At 36.7% G+C, this 20,229-nt stretch overlaps 1 protein-coding gene across 1 annotated transcript in view; it reads left to right on the plus strand.

Annotated features, from left to right (window-relative positions):
• The window catches only part of myo10 (myosin X), a 35,729-nt gene that overhangs the window by 5,466 nt on the left and 10,034 nt on the right, over window positions 1–20,229 (plus strand). The window contains exons 2-23 of the mRNA XM_059501369.1: window positions 2,472–2,570; window positions 4,282–4,440; window positions 9,019–9,206; window positions 10,771–10,908; window positions 10,997–11,121; window positions 11,250–11,263; window positions 11,386–11,470; window positions 12,147–12,250; window positions 12,656–12,785; window positions 12,924–13,042; window positions 13,841–13,987; window positions 14,081–14,181; window positions 14,301–14,367; window positions 14,453–14,545; window positions 14,747–14,815; window positions 15,396–15,478; window positions 15,560–15,668; window positions 16,265–16,345; window positions 18,728–18,852; window positions 19,443–19,557; window positions 19,785–19,891; window positions 19,988–20,215. Coding sequence (XP_059357352.1) covers window positions 2,472–2,570; window positions 4,282–4,440; window positions 9,019–9,206; window positions 10,771–10,908; window positions 10,997–11,121; window positions 11,250–11,263; window positions 11,386–11,470; window positions 12,147–12,250; window positions 12,656–12,785; window positions 12,924–13,042; window positions 13,841–13,987; window positions 14,081–14,181; window positions 14,301–14,367; window positions 14,453–14,545; window positions 14,747–14,815; window positions 15,396–15,478; window positions 15,560–15,668; window positions 16,265–16,345; window positions 18,728–18,852; window positions 19,443–19,557; window positions 19,785–19,891; window positions 19,988–20,215 — 2,486 coding nt within the window. The remainder of the gene's footprint in view (window positions 1–2,471; window positions 2,571–4,281; window positions 4,441–9,018; window positions 9,207–10,770; window positions 10,909–10,996; window positions 11,122–11,249; window positions 11,264–11,385; window positions 11,471–12,146; window positions 12,251–12,655; window positions 12,786–12,923; window positions 13,043–13,840; window positions 13,988–14,080; window positions 14,182–14,300; window positions 14,368–14,452; window positions 14,546–14,746; window positions 14,816–15,395; window positions 15,479–15,559; window positions 15,669–16,264; window positions 16,346–18,727; window positions 18,853–19,442; window positions 19,558–19,784; window positions 19,892–19,987; window positions 20,216–20,229) is intronic.

Below are 20,229 nucleotides of genomic sequence, written 5' to 3' on the forward strand. Positions count from 1 at the left end.
CTAGAGGAGCATTTTTGTCCTTCAAGTAAATCCACACATACTAAAAAACCAATGAACAATTCAAAAGTTTCTTAACATTCATTTCTTAAGGTGATTTAGAGAGAGGCAACACACATTAACACAAGCAAATGTTGGGAAACGGTATCACAGACAGTGCATCCTGGATTACTGCAGAGATGGTGAATTGGATTAGAAGCCCAGAATTCCTGAGATAAACTTGGTTTAGGGAGAAAAACAGCTTCCTGTTTATGTGGGTTAGAGATGCACTAACTTGATGGGACTGACTGAGTTTTGAGGTTTTAAATGTTTATGGATCTAGAGTCAATCCACTACAGTGTTAATTTTTTTAGACTGTAAACACTGTTTGAAAATATGCAAAACACTTCATGCGAAATTATGTTTTGCAACTGCAAGCAGTGTCATGCTGCTTACCAGAAACAATCAGTCATCTTTAAAAGTCGGATGGATTCCTTTTATATGAACACAACATGTAATACAATGGTCCCATTGATAAAATCATCTCCTATTCTTTCTTGCTTAATTTTCCTGTTGTCATTCTTAGTTTGTGTCTATTTGCTTTTTACAGCTACTAACCTGGAAGGTTAGCAGGACGTCTGCATGTGTTTAGGCTGTTAGAAACCATGAAGATGTGCTTGTGACAGTAATCAGAGAGAAAATGACTTAAATTGTCCATTTCCTCTACAGACTTTTGTCTTTGTCTTACCAAAGCTAAGTTTTTCTGTGGTTACTGTGGCTTTTTAGGTCAGAGTAAATTGTGGATTTTTATTATATTTATTTGAATAATCTTTACACTTCAGCTGCAGCTAACTACTAATTGAACTGCTTAATTTGTTGATTAATTTTATCAGTTGAAGATTTTATTTACAGTGTTTATTTACAGCCAAATTCTGTATGTCAAATAATATGTGAATTGAAGGCCATAAAAAAGAAGATTTAAAAAAAAGATAGACCCAAACTCATGCTATTAGTCAGTGTTACTCAAACAAACAGTAATGTTTTGACACCCTTTCTAGTGAAATCAATCTAAGATTGGTTTAGTTACTTATAGCTGTTTCTGTATATTATGCTGGGTTAGGAGAAAGTGTTCATCTGTGTGTGTCCAGCTGCACAGCTGTTCTGTTGCAGTTTAGTCTGATCATTCAGCAGTTCTGTGTGTGTGTGTTTGTTTCCGTTCTTCTAAGCTATGAAGGACTGTTGAGTTTATGCCACTGCATTAGTAAGTGCTTGAGAGAGAGAATGACGGGTAATCGATGAATTGAATAAAATAAAAAAATCCTAATACCGTGATTCACAAGGCTTTCGGTCATTTTTCAAATTCCACAGTCTTAATTTAAAACATGCTTGTTAAAAGTTGCTGTTTGTACTGTGGTCAAACATAATCACTTTGTTGTGTTCATGTTGTATTTGATTTATCGTCTCGGTCTGATGTTTTCCATGTGGAAAAATAAGTGGCATATTCTACATTTAGTACATTTGAACTAGTATATACAAATGCAATATCCATAATGCAGTGTGGCAATGGATTGAACACAATGCTGCAGTGTTTGATGCAGTGCTGATAGTGTGTGTGTGTGTGTGTGTGTGTGTGTGCGCATGTAAGTGGGGAATGGGGTTAAAGTTCAACTGTGTCTGCTTCAATGGGGCCTCACAGCCAGTCATGCCTGTTCAGATCACCATGTGTTTCTTCCATCAGCATGTACACTTATAGTGTGTGTGTGTGTGTGTGTGTGTGTGTGTGTGTGTGTGTGTGTGTGTGTGTGTGTGTGTATGTGGCAGTGTGGCATATGAGAGAGAGGGAGGAATTTGCTCTAATGAGGTACAGTTATTGGTAATTATACCTTTTTTGACCTAATGAGTAGAGCCTTCCAGAAAAAGGTATTGCTCAAAAGTTGATCTTTCATTTTTAGGAGACTTGAAGTTCTTACCTTCATTTAAGTTTCAACTCTGTCTTCCTTAGGAGAAGTAGACATTTGTTCTAAAATGTGAGATGAGTAAAAAGTTAAAGTTACAAAATGTGTGTAGATAGCATAGCTCAGATCATTTGGTCTTGGAAGAACTGATGAGAAATATGAGTTTATGTTGAAATCTCTTAAATTTGATTGCAAACTTTGGTACCTAACCAAACAAGAGCAGAGTGTGAGACTTTATTGAGATAAGATGTATTCTGAAACTTTAGGAGACACATGTGAGAATACAGTCTAGAATTACAAATACCAAGATTTCAAGAGCTAGAATTACAAATACCACATAGTTTTAACACAACAGTTGTTTGTATTTTATTGTTGCTGCTAATTGTGAGTGATTTTTCTGTACCACAGGATGTTCTCAAACGCAGTTTATAATTTCATTTCAAAATCCACAATTACATCTAATGTGTGGTTTTGCAAACAGCTGTTTGAGTTTCTACTATTGTTCAGTATGTTGCTAACCAGCGTTTATGTGTTTGACAGGGTTGTCGAGTGTGGCTCTGGGTGGAGGATCATTATGTCCCCAGTACCGTGGACTCGTGCTCTGGTGGAGTGGTGGTCTTTAACACCGACTATGGCCAGGTAAGTGGGGGTGGCGGTGTATGCATTAAACAGAAACAGTGGTTTAACATCTGCTCTGTGCACCTCTGATCAAAACGCTCTGCTGAACAGGTGTTGTGCCCTCATTTTACACAAACACACACTTCTCTTTGTAACCGCCTGTTTGGAAGAGACCAGCAGGCTGCCTTGTTGTCATGGAACCAGGCACCGGGTACACAGAAATGACCAGAAACTCAGTTAAGCCTATTTCTCAACTGAGCACGATGTGTTTGTCTTTTAAGGTGTGTTTCTTGAGTCTGTTTCTCATCTTCTCACTTGAATATTCAAACACATGCAACTTGCTTGTGTCTCTGGCTTCTGTTTCTGGTCTGCGGTACAATCAGTGGACCTTATGTTACCTTCAATATGAGATCAGGATCTGTATAGTTAATTAAAGCAATAAACACCTTCTGTTTAATTTATGCATTTTAGTGTTTTTTAAGCATTGGTTTTAGTTGTACTGTGTAAAGAAATAAAAATAAATGCACAATAAATATACAGCTAAAATTGTTAAAACCAGTCTGAGCCCTATCATTTCTGCAATGCGGAAAACCCGGATTTACTGTATAACAAAGAATGACATAAATTCTATTTAAATTTGAATCCTGCCTGTCTCCGTGTGAATGAATGGTGCAGATGTTTTGTTTACTACACATACTGAACCACGCATGATGCTAGTAGTGTTTTTAGCCTCAGCTGCCTCAATATATGAGTACATGCTGCTCTTAGAATCACTTCATTAACATTTTAACCATTTCTTTTGAGAAAAATTATTGTCATATCACATGCACATAGAAACTAAAGGTCTTGACAGCAACCTGTCAAAATAAAAGTTTGGTTTAACTTGAGGAAACCATGACAGAAATATAATTACTTGTAATGATAGCACTACTTCTAATAAAATTATTGTTAAAACATTATTTTTAAGGAATATTTAACTGGACAATTATTTACCAGGATTTATTTACCAGAAAAAAATTAAATGTATTTCATAGGGCTTTAAAATTTATTTAAATTAATTAGACATGCTTTTTGATTTTTTGTTAGATTATTTAACTAGATTCTATGAAAAAATTAAAATGGAAAAAACGGAATTTGGAAAAAATAAAACGTATTTCAGGCAATGTAAATAATCCACCAGTCTGAACAAACTCGTGCTCAGCTGGTTTAGCTTGTCGTCAAGCTGGTCTTCTAGGTCTGACCTGACCCGGAGTCTAAAACCGGCAAACAGACCAGCCTGAACAGGCTAGGTGACCAGCTGAGACCAACAAACCATTTTAAGCTGGTTTAACCTTTTTTTTAGCAGAGAAATGAAGACAGTATGATATGAGAGTCATGAAGCTAGTAAAGCTATGTATTTAATTGGTTGCCTGGGATAACAGAAATGTATAGTTTCAGAGGTCTAGCATTGATGTGCATTAATATAGAATTCAGTTTTATCCAAAATAAATGTATACAATGAATGTAAGAAATGCATACTTCAGCTATTTTACAATGTTTTTAAATGTGGGTCATCCAATCAGATTTTAGAGTGGTAACCTATAATAATAACCTTTAAAAAATGTGTTTTACATTCTTTATATATTGTTCTCTTTTTGTTTCTTTTGTAATCATTATACAGAATGGAAACAAATACTGAGAAAAAAAGATAAACACACTGTTAACATGTGTTGCAAATGTGTGTTTTGTTCAGGTGTACACTTACAAACAGAATGCCGTGAGCAGGCAGAGGGTTTACCCAATGCACAGCAGCAGTATCAATGGGGTCGAGGACATGGCAACCCTACAGGACCTACATGATGGGGCCATTCTACACAACCTGCAGCTCCACTACACACAGAAGAGCATATATGTGAGTAAACACACAGCAAAATCACCCACAAACACTCAATATAACATTGTTTGTTATTCATTAAGCGTGCATTTTTACAAATGAGTGTGTTGGAGTGTGTGAATGTTTCAGCTGTGGTGAAAGACGCAGTTGTCAAGGATACAGGGTTGCTGTGCAGGTGGCTGGATGGCTTTCTGTTCTTTAATGTGTCAAAGTAAAATATATTTGCTTAATTGCATGTCTCTCTCCCTTTGGCTCTCTCTTTATACTGCCTCTTGAGCCTTTCCTTACAACAGTGTACTGTGTTGTCCTTTGGGGCTGGTTCAACTGTGTGTGTTTGTGTGTGCACTGCCGGGATGTTATCTGTGCCAAAAGCAGTTAGTCCAGTTCCAGATTTCCAGACAGTCTCTATGGAACAGAGTTAACATGCTACTGCTGACTCACATTCTTTATTTCCAAGCATCTGCATCAAGTTCAATTAATACATAGTGATTGTTTGTGTGTGCATTTAAGGGGATTTAACATCTGTCTGGTTAACATCTGTTTACACTGCTCTGTAGTTGTATTTAAAGGGATAGTTCACCCAAAATATTGTCATCATTTCAAACCTGTTTGACTTTTTTTCTTCTGTGGATCAAAAATTAATAAGCATCCTGAATATTGAATATACTGGTTGCTTTTCAATATAATGAACTTAATAAGGTCTGGGGCAGTCATGCTTCAAAAAAGAAGCAAATGCTCCATAAAAGTACCATAAAATAGTGCAGGACTAGATCAACGATTCATTGAAAACATCTGATTCAAAAGAGTGATTTGTTCACAAATCGAACATTACTGGTTTTATCATGAATGTGCCAAGAAGAGCTAGAGCGGATGTCAGGACTTTCAGTGAAAAAATTACTTTCAATCTGTTCCCCACACAGCGGTATCATATGACTTCATATGACTTTATAGCACACAAGACTATTTTTATAATACTTTTATGGCTCTTATTTGTCATTGTAGCCCTTGACAGCCCAAGCCCTCATTAACTTTCATTATTTTCAAAATAGTGGCAAGGCCAGGATTTTCCTAAATGTGTCTTTTATGTTCCACAGAAGAAGAAGAAAAAAAAACATCTGGGTTTAGGGTGAGCAAATGATGTGAGAATTTTCATTTTGTAGTGAACTGTTCCTTTGTATTTCAAACATTTTCAATACACTGACTTTACAGTATGAAGTTATGACACACTGTATGTTAAAGGGATAGTTGAGTAAATCATGAGGTAATTTTCATTTTTGGGTGAACTATCCCTATAATATGTTTTGTCATTGATTTTTAAAGATATTTTATTTGTCAACCATGTTGAAAATGAGGTACAGTCATTAACTGCTATTTTTATTTTTATAGAAATAAAAATAAAAACCCTTGCATCTCCATGTACAGATAAAGTAATAGCCTCTTTTGCTCAGTCAATGATTATTATAAAGTGATAGAGCAGGAGGAAGCTCGTCTCTCTCTCTCTTTCTAACACACACACACACACAGACACACTTTCTCTCTGTCTGTCTGTCACATAATCACATGTCATGTGATTGGATCATTTGATCTGTGTGAAATAACCAGTCACCTATGAGAGTGGGTGTTGTCTGCAGGTATGCGATGGTTATCACACTAACGTCAGAGTTACTCACTTATCATGAGAAAATACACACCTCCTGTTTCGACATGACTGAAACCTTTTCCCACACATTATGGGCTAAAACGACTAAATTATGCCTTAATGTGAATCTCTAATGCCAATAAGGTGTGTTTTAGGGTTATGGCTAGCTTAAAAATCAGACGTGTATTTTATTATCCGTATTATAAAATAAACAGTCATGTTTGTATTTACATTATGTTATGTTATTTTTTAAAAGAAGAACTTTATCATTGACATTGTCAACAAATCCCAAGTTTCACGTTTTGATAGCTTGTGTGTGGTTTTATTGGTTTATATTTTGATTCCAAAACCAGAAATCACCAGAAACCCAAATCACATTTGAACACATTTTCTCTATTATTGAAAATCACGTAAAACCACAATTGTAATTCCACATTTGTGAATCTAATGAATTCATTGGCTAATTAGCGCAGCCGCCACAGATCTGCTAAACTGATAGGCTAATTGGTGACATATGGAAGCAATCAGAACGAATTAGGGTGTTATTTGTGTGTGGTGTGTGTGGTTAGTTTTTGGTGGTCTGTGTAATGTCTGTCTGTTTCTTCTTCAACTGAAATGTATATATTAAAAATCAACGCATAAAGTCACAGAGGAGTTTATTTACTTAATATCAAGCCTGAGGTGATTAGACTCAGGACAAATAAACAGCAATCCTCAATGCCATTATAAAAAACACAAGTTGTGATGACAATAAAAGCGTCTGGTTGAGTGTGTGTGTGTGTTTGGGGGTAGTCTTGTGGAATGTGTGTGTCTAGCTGAGATCCGATTCCACAGCATTTAAAACACAAAGACGTTTCTCTCTTTCTCTCTCCCTCCTTCTCTGATTATAAACAGCTGTGGACTTTTTTTGCCTTACATTTGGACAGAAAATACTAGGCCAGCTTCCCACATCAAACACGCATACACACACAAGGGGGCTGGTGATCCAGAAAATGTCTTTTGCATGTGAGGTTTACCTCTTTTTCATAGTATTGCTCTCTCTATTTTGTTTGCAGCCTCTCTCTTTCACTGTAGTGTGAGTGTGTAGCAGGAAATAGTTCTGCTTCAGTTGAGTCAGGTCATGTTTCAACTCTTACTCTACACACTCAGCTTAACATTGAGAGGGTATGTGTGTGTAATGTGTCTTTGTGTGTGTAATGTGAGTTTATTGTGCATCAGTATGCATAGCTGTCACTCTCAGCTGTCTCTCTAGACAGCAATCTCATGTCTGCTTCTGTCTGTGCATGTGGAACAGCATATTAAATATGCTTTCTAAAAACTGCATCTTTTAACTTACTGTGACTGTGGTCTGCTTTATGAATTCTTAACTATGAAGATATTGGTAGCACCACTGGACTGAACCCAACAACAACAGAGTGATACAGATAACGTTCACCCCCAATTAAGCCCCTTAGAGTGCTGTTACATACATTTGCAGACACACCCAGGGGAGTTTATGGGAAGGACATGGCTGGTGTAGACCTTCTTTGCATTTCTAAGGTAGCACTTATGGAGATTAAACCCTCGCAGGGGCATCTGGGGGTTTTTACTGAGGAAGTGTGTCACACTTTGATTGGCTGAATTCAGTACTAGCTTGCTCTTACTATTTCTGCTGTTTCTTTATATGGCTGAAATAGCATGAGTAGTGTGCTTTCCTAAATTAAGCATTGTCCAAGCCTTGTTCAGGAAGTCCATGGCTATCTGCTTGATAAGGCGTACAAAAACAAATACTGTTTCCGGGTCCCAAGTCTCTATTTTGTTTCAAGTGAAAATAATATCTTTATAGCTTTTATGAGCACTATTTATTGTTAGCACACATTTCAGCTAAAAATGTAAAAACTCACAGTCACTCCAAATCATTTTTGTTAGATGTTCGAAATGGTATAAAACAAAGGTATTCAATATTTATAATATGTACAGAATGTATTGTATATGATGAGTGTATCCTACAATGCTGTTTACTTGATCTGATTATTAACCACAAGATATTTACAAAATATATTAAAAAAAAGATTAAAGTCAGCTTGACAACAGTGCACCTCAGTTTTAAAATGGGTAGGTTTTTTATGTGTGTGTGTGGGTGTGTGTGTGTGTGTTTTAGATTGACTTCATTTTTCCCATACTACAATAGAGCGGGGAATCCCGCCAGCCCATTCAGAGCAAACTGATAACACCTGTGACTCAATAGGAAGGCTTTCCCCTTCTGAGGACCACGTACTGACAGCTTAATGTCTGCTTTAAAACTTCTTACTGCGCTGTACTTCTGTTTCCATCTGTCTCTTACTGAAGTACAGTCCGATATTAATATAACTATAAAACCTATTGTGTAAATTCATCTCTGATTTGACTGGACAAACCTCACAAACGAGACATGCAAAGTTCATTTAAACGATCATACTTTATGGATTCTGTGGGAAAAATTAGATTTTGACAGACATTGCATTCAATAACATTTTGAAACAAAATGAGGGTGCGTAAATAATGACAGAATTTTAATTAATTATTTTAAGCACCTTTAGAATTAGCTAAAAATATGTTTCTGCAATATTTTGTATGCACATTTACCAATACACATGCAGCATGTAGTTTACATCTGGTGTAATGTCATAAATTCAAATTTCATCTTCAGTTGTACATTTATGAGCATGCATACAATATGGTAAGAGAGATGCAGGAGTGTGTCACAAGTCCTAAACTCACCTGAACATTTGACCGTTTAGATGCCAATTTGCACTTATTTGGCATTCAAATCAAAACATCTCAACAACCAATCCAATCTATTTGCATCTGTGGTTTAAAAAAAAATTGGTCAGTAGACGCTAAAGCACGTGTGCACATGCTCAGACACGCAGAGGGTGTTTATAAAATGTGGTTATTCACTTAATGAGTTTTATTTTCTCCTCTGTCTCTATTTGCAGACATACATCGGCTCTATTTTAGCAGCAGTAAACCCTTATCAGACTCTATCAAATCTATATGATGCCACATCCATAGAGCAATACAGTCGACATCACCTGGGTGAAATTCCTCCTCACATCTATGCCATTGCTAATGAGTGCTACAGGTCACTGTGGAAGCGCTCCAACAACCAGTGTGTGCTCATCAGGTACGTTCCTGTACTGCGTTGTATGTAATTGTGCATTTAACAAGCCAGTGGTTTCTGCAGGACTCATTTTCTTGTAATTTTCAGACAGTCTGACTATAAAGTTTTCTGCCTTGACCTTAAACCTCACCTCTGACCTCTCGCTAAGGTGTGAGGTCAAACTCATGGCTGCCTGACAGCACTCATTACACAAGCACGCAGAGGTTAAAGGTGCCAGACTGCTGTGCTTGTTCTCTGCACAGCAGATCTCTCATCGACTTTAGTCAGAGCTGACATAGAGAATACAAATTGGCAGAATACCTGACCACTGTGGCCAAGCCTAGACTAAAAAAAGCCCTGAGCATGTACAGACTCAGCAAACATGTGGACATTGATAGGGCTACCAAAAGAAGACAGGCCTTTTTTCTTACTGTGCAGAAATTGAGGTAGAAACTGAAGTTTACTTCTTAAACTCGTGCTGTAACTACACACAATACAGGAACACTTTCTTCTGCCATTTTTGCAAACCACAACAAAGAATTTCAGTGGAAATCCAATACCTACAAACTCCCAAACCTGCAGGATGAAACCACAGCGAGCACAAACAAGCCTTGCCTTATGAAAAGGACAAGTGGTCCAACACAAACACAACGTTGAAAGTAACTTGGCACATGGATGAAATGCTTAATAGCATAATTTTTAATGTTACTTTCACGTGTCCTATGACAGTTCTCTAAGGCACAAATATCTTTTTCTGTCGTTAAAACTTTTAGATATATTACATACATGAATATAAATATAAAATGATTCTAGCATTAAAAAAGTATCTTGTTTTACATATTTTAAATGTCTGTATTGGCCTTAAAATGTTTATTTTGGCCAATCCAACTGCATAGTTTTGCCCTATATATGTATAATGATTTTATGAATTAAATTTACTATTCGTTTAATGCCTTTAGTGCAAATGAAATCTGACATCACAGTTTTTAAATATGTCAACATTTTTGGCAAACCTCATTAAATGCATAGATATTAAACACCTCATAATTAACAGTAGTTTGACTAAAACTGAAAGTGTCTTAAATTCACTGCTGTTCAAAAGTTTGGGATAAGTAAGATTTTTTTATGTATTAACAAAAAAGTCTCTTATGCTCAGCATGGCTGCTCTCATTTGTTCAAAACACAGTTAAAATGGTAATAATATGAATTATTATTGCATTTTAAAAGAACTGTTTTCTAATATATTTAAAAATTACATGCATTTATTACTGGGATGCAAAGCTGAATTTTCAGCACCATTACTCCAGTCTTTAGTGATCTTTTATAAATTGTTCTAATATGCTGATTTAGTGATCAGTTTTTTATGTCAGTTAAATATAACTTTTTTATCAATTGAATGTGTCTTTGTTGAATAAAAGTAATATTACTGACCCCAAACTTTTGAATGGTAGTGTGCATGTATTGTGCCTGTAAAGCTTCTTGCATCTCGAAAGACTACTTGAATAAGAGCCAGAATGTAACTGCCCTCTGCTGGCAACATCAGCTCATTACAACCCTTTCAGCTAATAATCATCTCTGTGTGTATCAGTGGGGAGAGTGGAGCAGGTAAAACTGAGAGCACGAAAATGATTCTGCGCTTTCTGTCTGCAATGAGTCAGCAAAGTGTGGTGCTCTCAACTGCAAAGAGAGCATCATCTCATGTAGAGGAGGCAATTGTGGAGAGCAGGTTTGTTATAACAAATAACACAAAACAATCTACATACACAGTGTGCTCACTCATATGCATGAATTTACCCATCCTTCTGTCTCTCTAGTCCAATAATGGAAGCATTTGGAAATGCTAAAACCGTTCATAATAACAACTCTAGTCGCTTTGGGAAATTCATCCAGCTTCATTTCAGCCAGCATGGAAACATCCAGGGAGGAAGAATCACAGACTGTATCCTCTGTTTGGGCTTTGTTTGGATGTGTCAACTGTCAGTTCATCTCTGTAGCTTTATTTCATTACCTGTACTGTTATGGTGCCTCTTTCTGTATTTGCCTTGACTTTATATTTTCTACACACAGACCTTTTAGAAAAGGTGAGTATCTCATATTCATGAAACTTTTGCCTGTATGATTCTCTCTCTCTGTGTGTGTTTGATTTATGTGGGTCACTAATCATGTCTTTGTTGGACTCTTTAATTGTCTGTGTTTCCCTCAGAATCGTGTTGTGCGTCAAAATCCCGGGGAACGAAATTATCACATATTCTACGCTCTGCTGGCTGGAACCAGCGCAGAACAGAGGGGTGAGTCTGGGCAGTCTAAATTGTCCACAGATTGCTGTTTGAAGCATCTTTTTAACCCTTGTATTGAGACTAAAGACTTCTTGCCCTTCAAAAGGGCCTTATATAAGTATTACATCCTTAAGAGGGTGCTATGAAAAACGTTCATCTGCAAAAACAGATGATACAAATGAATGTAGGTTTTGTTAACACCAGTGGAGTTTTAGTATCACTTAGACACTATTATAGATTTTATTCATATTTTGCATTTGTTTTTATTTTATATTGTTAGTTTTTGTTTTTCATTCTATTTCAGTTTTGAATATTTTAGTACATCAAGTTGTATTCCATCAAATTGTTTAATAGAATTTTTTGCCATGTGTTTTTTTATTCAACTTGCTTCCAGTGTGCGACCTATCAATAATCATAGTAAGACAAGAATGTAATTCCTTTTAAATCCATTTCAGCTAGAAATATGATAAAGGAGAGATTACAGGCCTCATAATGTGCCAAACTGTGTCGTTATTCATGCCTTTCTCAGTTTAGTCACCTAAGCCAGAGTTCAGCTTCTGCTGATGTCACTCTCAAATGAGACTGAGAGGTCAGAAAGTCATAGTATCACAGTGAATCAGTGTTGTTTGTGACACAGTATCAGTTTGTTTAAGATCTGTGTTTATCGCTCTCACTCATTTTCTCACAGAGTCGTTCTCCCTAACCCCTCCGGAGGGCTTTCATTATCTGGGTCAGTCAGGATGTGTGAAGGACAAAGCCATTAATGACACCGAGACTTTTCAGGAAGTGCTGGTAAGACAGTCACAACATCACTCTAAAGTTCATTAACACACACTCCACTGCTGTACTGTACAGCATCAACCAACTGCACTACTCTCTTAGTATACAGTATTACTCTACTATATATCACTTCAGGTTTGTGGTCAGTACTAATTTTAATGTTATCAGAGAAAGTCTCTAATCCTCTATTTATTTGATCAAAAATACAGCTAAAACTGCAATATTGTGAAATAGTATTAATAACATTTAAAATAACTCTTTTCTATTTTAATATATTTAAACATTTTATTTATTCCGATGATGTCAGAGCAAGTTTTCAGGAGCCATTACTCCAACCCTAAGTATATTAATACTTCAGTATTACACATAAATAGATTCACTTGTGTTTTAATGCTGTTTGCCTGTGTTTTGTGCTAGAATGCTCTGAGGACAATGCAGTTTGGAGAAGAGAACATCAAGGAGGTTTTGAGGCTCCTTTCAGGAATCTTGCATGTGGGAAACATAGATTTTTTAACGGCAGGTGGAGCACAGGTCTGCTCTAAATCAGGTGAGCACGCCTCCACTCTCCGCTCTGTTTTTCTTGCGATTGTTGGAATTTTTGAGTTGTTTACTGTAATCTGCTGATGTTAATGGCATTCCATTTACAGTATATAAATGTATGAAAGTAAAATATGTGTTTGTTTAGCTCTCAGTAAAGCTTCCGATCTTTTGGGGTTGGATTGTGCCCAGCTGGCTGAAGTTTTGACCCACAGATCCATGATCCTCAGAGGAGAAGAAATCAGCACACCTCTCACTGTAGAGCAGGTAACAGGGGTGTTAAAAACAAAGTTTCCCATCAAACACCACAACTTCACTTCTTAACACAATATTTACACAAAATGTAAATTCAGTGGCACTATATTACTGTTAAGTGCATGAAAAATATTGAGAGATATTCAAAGAAGCTCAACAGTCATATAACATATGAACAATGAAGTCTCACCTGAAAATCAGGGTTGCTAAGAGTTGGAAAATTTCTGGAAGCATTCCAGTATTTTGGAAACTTTCGAGGATTTTTTTGAAACTTTAAGAAATATGCCCTGAAATTTTCCACCCCTTTGCAACCCTAGTGAAAACAGCATAGATTTTATCCGAATACTTCTGTACTCACCAAAACATGTCTAGAATCTCTCCCTCCCTCTAGAGGACTTCACATGTAACTGCATTGTATTAATAGTCATTTCAACTTCCTCACTTCATCTTTTTATCACTGTAAGGATATATCATAACTTCTTGTTGAAGACTCACAAACATCACAACACAGAAAGTTTGCTGTATTGAATATGAATGAATACATAAAACCTGTGAATAAACATAAAGAGTCGTGGCACAAAAAAAAAGTTAGTAGAAGACTGAAATTGAAGGCACTTTTTTCACGATTATACTACAAATTAATTCAAATCAGAATGGCAGACAATCAATATATGAGTTATGTTGAGAGGATGAAGATTTTCTAAATTAATAACATTTTGAACTTGAATTATTTTATATTTAAATAAATAATAAATAGCTGTACCCTTTGTAGTCAGAATAACATCACAAATATGTCTGTGTGTGCATCAGGCGGTAGACTCGAGGGACTCTATGGCGATGGCTCTCTACTCTCAGTGCTTCACTTGGATTATTCGTAAATTGAACAGCCGTATCAATGGCAGTGAAGACTTCCGATCCATCGGCATCCTGGACATCTTCGGGTTTGAGAACTTTGAGGTGAGAGTCATTACAGTGAGTTTATGGCAGGGTTGAACCTACTAGTTATGTGTTATTTTATTCTTTCTGCTTGATTTTCTTTCTTGGTCTCAGGTGAACCGGTTTGAGCAGTTTAACATTAACTATGCAAATGAGAAGCTGCAGGAGTATTTCAACAAGCACATTTTCTCTCTAGAGCAACTTGAGTACAACAAGTATGTCATTACAAATGGTACACATCACCAACCAAAACGCAATTCAAATGCAACTGACGCACATGGCAAACATCTAATCCTATGCCATTTTATTTCTTTCTGTGTATTTGTGTTCATAGAGAAGGGCTGGTCTGGGACGATGTCAACTGGATGGACAATGGAGAGTGCCTTGATCTCATAGAAAAGGTACAAACACAGTCCCCCTCAAAAACACTGAAAACATTCTGACGTTCTAGATCTGAGTCTTTCTGTGCATGTGTTTTCTCTGCAGAAGCTGGGTTTGCTTGCTCTGGTGAATGAGGAGAGTCATTTTCCTAAAGGCACTGATGACACATTGCTGGAGAAACTCCATAGCCAGCATTCTGTAAGCCATACACAGAGAGCATCATTTTTCTAAAAGGCATCAGGTTTGCATGATCAAGCGCTCTAAGCAAGAATGTAGCCAAATGGAACAGCCTGAACAAACTTTTGATCCACCACAGATTTGAATATTGGGCACAAAATCCACCCTGAATATGGGAACTGTTGTATAATCACTAATATGTATCTCTCTTCGTCTTATTAGAGGAATCAGTTCTATGTTAAGCCTCGTGTTGCAGTTCATCAGTTTGGAATCAAGCACTATGCAGGAGAGGTACAGCACCCTGTCTACTAAGTTTTTATTATTATTATTATTTATTTATTTGAGTTGGATTTGATTACTTAAATAAATACACTTTTTTATGATTAACAGTATATGTAAGTAAATTAGCAATTGTAAGCATGTTTCAAAAATCTGTTATATTTTGCTCATATATCAAATGCAGTTTAATATTTCAAAATAGGTACAGTGTAAAGATCTCATAATAAGTCAAGTTTCGTGAAAGGTGGTGTTCTATTAAATATGATTAAACAGACTTTTCATACTAAATGTTAATTTCTACGCACTAAGTTGGTGATCATATGATTTTTATGTCAGTTTTGATATTGTTATGAGATAAACATTTTTGCATTTTTATTTAAATATATGTTGAATCTGAATGTAAAACTTTTTTGTTGTTTTTAGTACTTTTGTGTGGCAAAGTTTCATTACAAAAAAAATAAAGAAAAAGTGTAGTCCTTGCATTACATATATCATGTGTTGTGGTATATACTGGAGAAAGAGACAAAAATGTGTTCAACATCAGCATTACGGGTGTCATGTCTCAGGTTAACATCCTGCTTTTTGTCTCCAGGTTGTGTATGATGTCAGAGGAATCCTGGAGAAAAACAGAGACACTTTCAGAGATGATATTCTCAACTTACTCAGAGAGAGCAGGTGTGTGTGTGTGTGTGTGTGTGTATAGTTGTGTAATTGTTCTCTGTGAGGTCATTTGTTCACACGTTCCTGTTCTCTCAGGTTGGATTTTGTGTATGATCTTTTTGAGCGAGTGAACACCTGGACTGGACAGGACACTGTCAAGTGCAGCTCAAAGTATCGCAGACCTACTGTTAGCTCCCAATTTAAGGTAAGAAACTACAACTCCCATAATGCTTTAGGGCAGGTAAAAAAAAGCTAAATTTGAATGAAAGTGAGGGTAACAAGATATTTGATGGATTTTTTTACTCTTACACTCTCACGGCCCGGATATACTTCAAACGAAGTTTGTTTTCGTTCTTTGTTTCGGGGCAAAAAGAAGTTTGAGAAGGCTGAGCGACGGTATAATGTTTCCAAACTTTCCAACACCCCCGCGCTGCTGGAGACGGGGTGTAGATTAATGTAAACATGTGTCGCAACGCTTGCGCCTATCCCCTAAACAAAACAAAGCTGAAATGAAGAAGTATAGGCAATCTAGGTGTGAGACGGGCACCAATTGTCAGAATATTTTAGACAAAAGAATAATGATTAGCAGCAGTTCAGAGTCAAGTATCATGTTTGCAATACAAAAGAACCATTCCATAATCAGTCCTTTACTGGAAGTGTGAATGGCTCATAGTCTGAAAACTTTAGCATGGTGTTGAAAATTATAATAAACTAACAAAAAATATTAGTTAGTAGATTAAGTGTATTAGGTATAAAACATTTTAAAATTTTGTAATAGATTATTCATTTCTGTCTACCCAGAATTCATTGCACTCCCTGATGTCCACCCTTAGTGCCTCCAATCCATTCTTTGTACGATGCATTAAACCCAACAATAGCAAGGTATGTGTCTCACACACACACACACACACACACACACACCAGGATATGAACTAATTGAGCTGAGTTTGAGTCACTTTGTGTTGTATTCAGGCTTTTTAAGAATGCCAGTCGGGTCTGGTCACATTTATAGGCCGAGTTCAAGTGCGGACATCTATAACACACACGATTAGACGCACACTATCCGATGGAGATACTCTGTATAGATGTTTATCTCTCCATGTTTTTATCAGTAGTGACAGAAGGAGCTTACACATAATAAACTCTGTGTGAAGATATAAGACTCCTTTGAGAGACACACACACACATACATGCTCTGCACACTTTTCTATTCAGATTGCATTGGACCCGAGGCCATTCAGCAGGCTGCCTATTAACTCTACAGCAGATGTCAGACGCGTGTGTTTTGTGTATGTTAGTTCCTACTTGTTCAGTTGTTTAAGGTCAGTGCTGAGGTGTTAATGGGACACATCAATTCTGTTCCATTCTACTTATGCTTTCAGACTGTGCTTTAAAAACATCAATGCAAGTAAATCAATATGTAAATTTAGCCTTGTGCAGAAGTCACGAGTAAAATATATAAAGTAATATTTAAAAACAGCAGAAGAGAAAGCAAGCAAATTAGTAATGTACAATATTAAATAAAATTATAATTAAAAACTAAATTAATAAACTAACTCATTAATTCAAAGGTACTTATGTGGCAAGTCTGTTTACTTTCTGATTATGCATATACAGTACAGAATAATATTTTTTAAAACATAAGAAAATACAAAGAGAAATCAAACAGGTACATTTGATAACAAAATTAATTATTTAATATTTAATATTTAAGTTCATTTAATATTAAGTTCATTTTAAAATCATTTTTCAGTAAAAAGTAAAAACTATTTAAAATATTATCAAAAATAATAATATATAATATAAATATACAATATTTTGTTAATTTAATAAACTCATTTACAGTCATTTACATCTACAAAATGTATCTGCTTCTCATTGTCTCTTTCTGTATATTATATTTTAGTATTTCTCTGTTGTTCTGTTGTTCCCCATCTTTATTTGAATGTAAACAGCTGGGGTGACTTTTGCCCCTTTTCTGCCCACAATGCATTTCGTTCCAACACCCCCTCCCCCTTTGAACACAAATTAGCCCAGCATGGGTCTGATCTCCATGGCAACCAGCAGTGTGTGAATGAGAGCGAGAGGTTGGGGGTGGGTGTGTGTGTGTGTGAGCTGACCAGTCGATCGCTGGCTCGTTGTGGACATACACTCGCTCAGAGCTGCTGTCGGTCACAGGATGAGAAAGAACACTTTACTATACAGTAAGAGTTCATATATTATATAATGTCAACTTTCAGATGGTTAAATTGTTGCTGCTGAAGAACAGAACTGATGTAGCGGTGTTTAGACAGATGCTGAAAGCTTTTCCAGATGTTTGAATATATATTTGACTGTTTTGACATAGTCTTCAATTATATGAGTTGTCAGATATGTTTACCTGTTGGATAATGAAGATTTTTTTCAAAGTTTGCTCATTAAACAGATTTATAAAAAAAACTGTTTACACTATTCTGATGGTTTGTTTCTTAAAGGGATAGTTCACCCAAAAATGTCAATTGTGTTCTAATTTGTTAATCCTCTTGTCTTTCCAAACCGGTGTGAGTTACATTCTTCTGTGGAGCATAAAAGAATACATTTTTAAGAACTGTTTTTGCCCATAAAGCAAGAGCCAGTGGGGTCCAAAACAACATTGGACCCCTGTGACTTTCAGTCTTTGAAAAACACACATTCATCAGGTTTGGAACAACATATGGGTGACTAAATCATTGCAATTTTGGGGTGAACTCTCCATTCAATATCTTTATATGTTGGTTGTAATTGTTTTTCTGGGAGCCGATTAAAGAGAGATGTTGTCCCTCCCCCATGAAGTGCTCTGACATTGATCCTGTCTGCGTTCAGTGACTTGTGCTGCATGTATTAGTATGTTAATGTGCCTATGACTGTAATGAATGATTGTGTTGTGTGTGTGTGTGTGTGTGTGTTGGTATTGACCTTGCTCTCACAGAGCTCATTCACCACTCATCTCCTCATCTCAATTTCATTCTGGTTCATTCCTCCTTCCACAGAGATGACATTTAGAAGCGGGGATTACAGTGCCCCGTTTCCAACCTCACCCCCACACAGGGTCACAGCTCAGGGGGAGAGCGAGTGTTGATGGCCCACTTAGTGTGTTTGAAGAATGAAACCACTCAAAGCTCAACCAATCTATATTTGAAAGCAGGTTCAATCCAGCTAATTTAGATTTAGAACTGTTTTTAAATAGAACAGTGAAGAAACTGTACTGATTTAAATTGCTACAATGTTACTGTCTTTCTTTTGCAGATGCCCAATCAGTTTGAGCAGTCTGTAGTCCTAAACCAGTTGAGATATTCTGGGATGTTGGAGACCGTTAAAATCAGACGTTCTGGTTTTCCGGTTCGGAGAACGTTCAAGGATTTCAGTTCCAGGTTTGTCCCCCAAACACTATAAACTCACATATTCTTGCTAAAAACGGATTTGTTCTGAAACTTTTTCATTTTGGAATGTGATGTCCTTTTTTAAGTGAAAACATAAAGAATTTATTAAAGTTTAAGTATTTACAACAGCAATTCTGGTATAGTTAAATGAAGTTATTTAACATTCTTTTCAGTCCATACAAGTCTTCTTTCTAAGTAAATAAGACTAGAATGCGTCTTATTCACAAAATTCAGGCTATTTGACACCCAGAATTAACATTGTGCTTTTACTTCTGATTTTCCTGCATTTTCTATTGTTCATGATAGCAGTTTGATTGATAATCAAATGATGGGTTTTTTGTCTGTCGATAGAGCCAAGTCAGTTTGATATTATGCAGAATTGGATTTGTCTACAATTCTCACTGGTCCACGGATGTTCAACAAAACATTTCCCAAATTTTGGTCACATGACATCGCATCAGTCTCCATTGAAATCAATAGATTCACAATGTTTGCTGACAGAAATTCTTGTGTTCAGACTTCCTTATTGTGAACCACTTTTGCAGGACAGTTTAATTACTGTTTTATTTTTTAATTGTCAGGTACTATGTCTTGATGAGGGATTTGGCATTGTCAGATGACCCAAAGGGGCGGTGCCTCCACCTGCTGCAGCAGTATGACAACAGCAGTGCTGAATGGCAGCTGGGAAAAACCAAAGTGAGCAACAACATCATGTTCTCTGGATATTCATTTTGACGTGTATCTTTGTGGGTAGATGGCATGAAATACTTTTGGTTGTTCACAACACCAAAACACAGGTGTCCATTAACTTTTTTATTGCATCTGCTACCCAGAATGCTGAAGAGGATTTGCAGGATCAGATAAGTCACTAAATCAGTCATGATACGATGTGAATAACGATGTCTGTACATTGTTTTTTTTAGGTCTTTATGAGAGAAAGTTTGGAGCTGCGGTTAGAGAAGCAGAGAGAAACAGAAGTGCTCAAAGCGGCTTCAATTATTCAAGCTCATATACTGGGATACAGAGCAAGGTAAACACACATACACATGCATATTCACACTTCCAGTTGGTGGCAGCTCTCATGTACTCCCTCTGTTATTGTCTCTCTGCCCTCTGCTGGTTATAGGAGGCAGTACAGGCAATTGTTGCAGTGCATTGTTGTTATTCAGAAAAACTACCGTGCACTGTATTGGCGGCGGCGCTTCCAGATGACACGCTGGGCCACCATCACCCTACAGAAGAGGCTCAGAGGGCAAAGGGCACGACGGCTCTACATTCAACTTCTAGAGGAGAAGAGAAAGAGGGAGGAAGAAGAAGTGAAGAGACGAAGAGAAGAGCAGGAGGCACTGGAGAGGTACTCATAATGAT

Source organism: Carassius carassius, chromosome 20 (assembly GCF_963082965.1).
Source record: "Carassius carassius chromosome 20, fCarCar2.1, whole genome shotgun sequence".
Taxonomy (NCBI): domain Eukaryota; kingdom Metazoa; phylum Chordata; class Actinopteri; order Cypriniformes; family Cyprinidae; genus Carassius; species Carassius carassius.